The sequence below is a fragment of the Anoplophora glabripennis genome, unplaced genomic scaffold (genome assembly GCF_000390285.2).
Source record: "Anoplophora glabripennis isolate ALB-LARVAE unplaced genomic scaffold, Agla_2.0 scaffold728, whole genome shotgun sequence".
NCBI classification, from domain to species: Eukaryota; Metazoa; Arthropoda; class Insecta; order Coleoptera; family Cerambycidae; genus Anoplophora; species Anoplophora glabripennis.
The window spans coordinates 86,043-93,210 of NW_019417136.1; the positions used below are offsets into that span (position 1 = coordinate 86,043).

The 7,168-nt window shown below is 30.5% G+C and overlaps 1 protein-coding gene across 1 annotated transcript in view; it reads left to right on the forward strand.

The window, feature by feature from the left end:
- Nucleotides 1-6,899, forward strand: part of LOC108910882 (adenylate kinase isoenzyme 5) — a 55,315-nt gene extending 48,416 nt beyond the window's left edge. The window contains exons 8-9 of the mRNA XM_018715625.2: nt 1,450-1,614; nt 4,791-6,899. Coding sequence (XP_018571141.1) covers nt 1,450-1,614; nt 4,791-5,204 — 579 coding nt within the window. The 3' untranslated portion in view covers nt 5,205-6,899. The remainder of the gene's footprint in view (nt 1-1,449; nt 1,615-4,790) is intronic.
- The last annotated feature ends 269 nt before the right edge of the window (nt 6,900-7,168 follow it).

Below are 7,168 nucleotides of genomic sequence, written 5' to 3' on the forward strand. Positions count from 1 at the left end.
TGGCGCCCTCAAAAAAATACACCTAAATTGACCACAGCTTTGAATTTGTCATTCCAAAAAACCCCCGTGTATGAAATTTCATTAAATTATTTCGAATCAGTCGAAAGATATTTAAGAAAATGCGATTTATTTTCCCAACTTTGACAACCTGTATCTCGGTAACGAAGCACTTGCGGACCGATGTTCATATGCACTTTTTTGCTTAAAATATGACAAGGAATCACCCTTTGAAATTAAAGTCATCACTTAAGATACACCCTGTATATTGCCTTGTACGATAGCTGGTCTTCATTTGTACCGAGACGAGGGCGAAGCCTTTTGCAGTTAGGTCCTCTTTAAAGTCGGTAATGAGTACACCGCTCAAGGTACCTTTAATAGCTATTCTCAGCAGCCTTTATTCTTTCAGGGTATAGATATGGTACTCCTCTTTCTCTCTGTTTAAGATTCTAATCATATTCAGCTGCCGTTGCTTCGTCTCCGAGCTCTCGGTAGCGGTTCATCCGAACCGAAGGATACCCCTGCAATATAGGGCTTTTTTCTCTGACGATCATGATATCAATAAACCCATAACAACCCCGTAACTTCATAACTCCATAACCCCATAACCTGTTACTATTATCTATTTTACATCCGCTCAGATTTTTCTTTGAATATTTTATAATATATAATATAAAATAATTATAATATATGCATGTATATCGAGGGATAGGTTTAAATTGAAAATTTAACGTATAAAAGTCTTATTAATAATTTTTTACCAGACTATTTTAATAACAAAATCAGTAATATTACTTATCTTAATTACTTTTATACTAATTCAATTTATTTTGATAAACGTACTATGAAAACATTATCGATTATCGGTTTAAGGTATTAACTATGCCACTTATGATATGCGCCAAGATCAATATTTGTGGGTAGCCTAATAAGTTGTTAATTGATATTAATTGAAAATCGAACTTTCGCGACGTCATAATTACAACGCGTAAGTTTTACTTAGGGAAGGTATAATTAGTAGAGGAATCCAATAAAATATTTACCAGTTCATGGGCATTTTGGAGACATTATTGATGATGACAAACTCTCATTAAGCGGTGGTATAGGGTTTGAAAAAATATAAAATAGAAAATATCAATAAAGCGTACTGGAAAGCTACACATACCAGTTTGTAAATAGTATACTCAAGGATACCTGTTATGTTTGTCATGTCATGACAGATCAGATCTATATTCAGTTGTAAATTATTTTGTACACAATAGAGTGACCCTTTTTAGAACGCTTTTTCCGAATGGTCGCCAAATTTGAGCCATCCTAGAACCGTTCTATGTTTGAACTAAAACAAACCTTATGCTATGACTAAATGAAACAAGTCATTTCTCTTCGGTTTATTATCGTTTGTTATTTATTTGACTTCAAAATAAGTACATATAATACATTCTTTTTTTTCAGTTTAAACAAAAACCTACAATTATTTTATTGGACTGCTCTAAACTGCAGCTGGGAAGGGGAAGACTGGACGATAGTGTAACAGCGTTTAGAAGAAGATTGGAGATTTTTAGGCAAGCTTCTCTACCAATGCTGAAAGCCATGGATAATATTGGAAGGCTGACTATAGTAAGTTGCAAAAAATTAATAAATTCATACAAAAAAATATTTGCTTGATTGAAATTCTTAAATAATGCAATCATTCAAAGAAGTATTTTATATACTTTTTTATCACTTTCAACAATAGCTGCTACCAAGAAATCTTATTGTTTCCACATTTTACTTGGGATTTTAGGTTTAATTAAATAGCCTTCTTTGGTATTTAATTAGTAAATATTAATATAAGAAAATTGTATCTAAATTCTGAAAAATTGTTTTGAATTCGTTTGAATTATCTTTAAAAAAAAAGTTTTAATATTTTTTCACATTTATTACCTTTCCTGGATTATCTGATTCGCAGTTCGACATTCGACATTCGAAGATTATCTCGAATATACGTATATTAGAAAAATAAATGGCAAATTCGTAACTGCAATTTTTTTTTTTTGATTTTTTAAAACATAAACATTGAAAACATTTAAAACATTATCCATCTATGTAGGTACTCCAGTCGAATTAGATCATTAAACCTGGAAACGTGATAAAATTATTAGTAGACGTTTTATTGCACTTTATGGCGGAAGAGTGTAGAATGAAAAAAGTAACTCAAAAGAAATGATGCTAAATTGGCAAATTGCAAATAAATGGCAAATTCGTAACTGTAATTTTTTTTTTTGATTTTTTAAAACATAAACATTGAAAACATTTAAAACATTATCCATCTATGTACTCCAGTCGAATTAGATCATAAAACCTGGAAACGTGAAAAAAATATTAGTAGACGTTTTATTGCACTTTATGGCGGAAGAGAATAGAATGAAAAAGTAACTCAAAAGAAATAATGCTAAATTGGCAAATTGCAAATAAATGGCAAATTTACGTGTTTTTCACTTTTTTAGTAGAAAACCTATCAGAAAATTAGTCATTTTATGTTATAGGCGATTAAATTACCCACAATTTAAGGTATCAAAAGTCATATTTTACTAATTTGTTAACTGTAAAGTAAAGGTCGAACGCGGGAATTTCAGTTTTCGAATATTGCGCAATATTATTGCAAAAAGCAATAGATTCAATTGACCGTGAAATGGTTGGTATTTGTTAATTAATTTCGTTTGTTTTTTTTTACAAGTAATTGTTTAATTACTAAACGTTAATTTTAGAAGTTAATATCGAAGATATAGGTCCAATGAAACGCATCGAAAAAGAAAAATTTTAAAAAATTTAAATTAAGTTGCTCTTTACGACTAACAAAGGAGGGCATGGAAAACAGCGTTATAAACAAATTGTCCCAGGGTTAGGCAAAAGCCGCTCGGGAATTTGCTCTTTTTGCATTAAATAGAGCTTATTAACAAAAAAGATAAATCACCTACGATTTCTCTTTTTTTTTAATTTACCGTAAAAATAAGCTCTATTTAATGCAAAATTCTTTTTCCTCAATTTGTTTATAATGCTGTTTTGCACGTTAGTTGTAAAGGGCTACTTAATTTCAACTTTTTGAAATTTTTCATTTTCGGTACATTTCTTTGGATCAATAATTAGAACCTATATTTGCTATATTAACTTCAAAAGTTAACGTTTAGTAATTGGATTGACCGTTAATTTCATAAATTTCGTCAACATCCACCGCTTTTCGCAATAATAATGCGCAATTTTCGAAAACTGATTTTTCCGTGTTCGACCTTTATTTTACAGTTAACAAATAAGTGAAAATGACTTTAGATACCTTAAATTGTAGGTAATATAATTGCCTACAACATAAAATAACTAATTTTCCAATGGGTCGTCTAGATTTTCGTGGGAAGATCAAAAATTGAAAAGATACGTAAATTTGTCACTTATTTGCAATTTGCCAACCTTAACGTAATTTCTTTCGAGTTACTTTTTTGATATTATCATTCTACATACCCTTCCCCGTCATAAAGTGAAGTGCAATAAAATGTCTACTAATAATGTTTTTACGTTCAAACTCTAATTCGAGTGATTCATACATCAAATGCCATTCGTGAGGGTGTTTTTAAAAAAGAAGTGCCATTAATTAACCTCAATAATGTTGAACATTAAATTAATGGTAGAACATAAAAAATATGGTATTTCTCCTATTAGATTTTGGTCATATCTGTTACGTTTCTACCCTTGAAATTTGGTAAAGCAAATATTTTTGAAAATACTAAAAATGTAATTGTTATTTCGATAATCTTGTAAAGCTAGCTACGATGTTTCTCAGTAATAGCTGTTTTACATTGACAATTTATTGATTAATAAATTGACGAAGTTCTTCATGAATTAATTCACGAATTTATTGGTAAACAGTGTGATTTTACACTGCTACAGACTTTGTCAAGTTTTTAGACGTATGAATCAGTTCTACTCAAAGAAGCAAATACATTTCAAAAATTCCACTCATAATTGTAGTGATACAACAGCGATACCGTTCTGACACATATTATATAAATATTAGTTTTTGTAAGTAACAAATCAGTAAAAACAATGCAAAACTAGCATGACGCCACACAATTATTTACATATTCCAATAACATAACCTCCTTACTGATCTGAGGCTAGAAATCTGTTGCGTTGGTACTTCCGAACTTCACAAAGAAATTGACGAAAATTAGAACATGCTCTAATTAGTCAAGAACTTGATGAATAAATTCATGAAGTTATTTGACAGCAGATTTGGTGCATTACACTTGTCTAATTTCTTGATGAAGCGACTTCATGAACTAATTGATCAATAAATTGTCAATGTAAAAGCTATAACAGAGTATTTTTTAGGTTATGTATTCTGTATTATATATTGCTTATTATAATGCAAAATTTGACCGTTTTCGAGAAAAATATTACTGACTGTGCCAAATTTAACTAACCTTTGTCCATAAATATCGCTATTTTGTTGAGTACATTCCGAAAGTACAGCCTTACAGTTATTTATTTTTTATTCATTAAACGCAAAATTTCACAAACTATTTTTTATTACTTTCTTTATTATATTTGAATTATATACTTCTGTTATTGGGCACTACCCATTATTTATTTATTTTAAATAAATAAATAAATAAATAAATAAATAAATAAATAAAAAATATTTTATAAAACAGTGTTTAATATCTATGAATATATTTTTGTGTTTTTCTTTTATGAATTATGTAAAAAACAAAACCATCGCTGTGTATAACTGAAACAAGCTAAACTTAAATCCTTTTCAGGTCGATGGAGACACAGACACAGTCCCCGTTCAAGAAGACTTCAAGAACGTCGTCAAGGAACACATCGAGTATATGAAATCTCAAGCAAATGAACAACAAGTAGGCCACACCAGTAACGGCTACGTCCCTAATAACCACATACCCAACGGAAACGCCATATCGAATGGCCACGCAAACGGACACATACCCAACGGCAACGTATCCACTGACACTCGCATCCAGGACTTAGAAAACGAGCCCATCGAGACCATCAGCAAGCAAGTGGGCAACGGCGTAGCTTACACCATTGCAAACGGTGTCAATCACTTGGCCAACGGACATTTGAAAGCGCCACCTATTGCAAACGGTTACGGAGGCAATGTCAACGGGCTGCCCATGTACAGTGAGGTCAGTTATATGGATGGACATATATAAGTATTGTGAAGGTTAAGTGATTCAGAATTGTGATAAAGTGTTGAGTATTATTTAGGATTAAATATTTATAAGGAGTGCCTTAGTTTTGTTTCGCCATTGGTCCTTTGGAAATCTTGTATTGTATACATTTATATACAGGTTGGCCCAACAAGGAGTATATACTGGTAATATCTCTATAACAATCATCTGCTCACGTAGCAAACATTACAGTTAGTCAGCTTTGTGTTTGATGGTGCCCAAGGATCGACTAGTCAGAATAACGGGCATTAGTGACATGTCATTTATTTCCTTAAACAAGAAGGCTACTCCTCCCTTAATCGTTTTAGGAAAAGGGTTGACTGGTACGTTATTTTGTAGCTTTTTCAACAGTAGGTACTATAGTTGTTGACCAATTCGATCCAAATTGTTGATTTTTTATGTTAATCCTTAAAGTATTCAGGACAGTTTTCAAAATTAATCAATATATTGGAAGAGGTGGTACCTCAGTTCAGTTTAAGAAGAAAACATTAAGCTATTGTTCTGAAAACACCTGTTTGATATACTAATTCTGCCTAAATCCTTACATTAAGAGTGCTCATTCTGTATATGTTGGGCCACTCTGCATGTCACTCTATACTCTTTGGGGCATATCTGATTCCATAATGGTCAATGGTTTTTGAAATTTGGGTCCAACAGTATTCCTAGATTTATATATTAGATATTAAGTATATATTTATATTTATATCTTAATGTAGTTATAAGTTGTTACTCTCTGTTAGCTAAAACTGCGGGTCGGTGAAATATATTTAGGTACTAATTGTAAGTATTTCTTGTTTTATAAGTGAATAAGTGGCAAATTATATTTAAAGTAACAAATACACTGCAAGTAACCGCACTATATACACATATTTAGATATAAAAATAATTAATATTATAATTATTTATTTAATACGTATATTATTCTAAACCCTGTACCCATGAGATCATAAAATTTTTAAGTGATAATCTTGGGTCGCTGTTAGATAAAATATCATATTATCACGGGTTTCGGTTTATTTTTTATATTTATTTTGTCCAAATCTTATACATTTTGCTCCCATTTCAATATTGAGGTCCAGACCTACAGAATCAAGTTTTCATGTAAAAAAAATACATCATCTCTTTTTTTTCTAGAATGATTTCCATTTTACATCATAAAAAATTATTACCTTCACTTAATAATTTGCAATTAATAAATATGTACCTGCCCTTTTTGTAGCAATATAATTTTTAAAAATCTTTAAATGTACTATTTTTGTAAGCAAATAATAAGGTGTACTTTGTAACCACTAGATTATTATACATATTAATTATATTATTAAATACAGGGTGTTTCATTTCCGGTGTGTCAAATGAACACAAATGATAGAGAAAGTATACCTCTGTATACAATTTTATCAATTTATTTCGAAGCATTTTCGAGATATTGTAATAAAATTGTGTCTTAATGGCCCCATTTAAAGGGACGTAGCGCCACAGGGGGGCGTTTTCGGACACAAATCGATATAAACTTTTTTGCTCAAAATTACTTTCCCGATCATCTGTGTTCGTTTGGCACACCGGAAATGAAACACCCTGTATATAAAAGATTTTTTTATAATAGTGGAATATAGTTCTATAGATCTGTCACATGCATAGGATGAATTTGAGTATTGATGTATTTATACTACTGTTATATTGTGCAAATATTTAATAAAAAAACTATAAAAATCTCGCAGTTATTTACTAAATATTTTTATAATCTCTTTACATTCACCCCTTTATCTTGTTTATCTTTCCGTCTAGAAAAAAAGGTAAAAACCGAAGTTTTAGGAAATACTTTCTTATGATTTCAAAATAATAAATAAAAAATCGATAAATGAATATTGCATAAATACGATCTGATTCAAGGTCAACAAATAAAATCAGGAAAGAGAGGTTACAAATACCCATAAATATATGTTGTT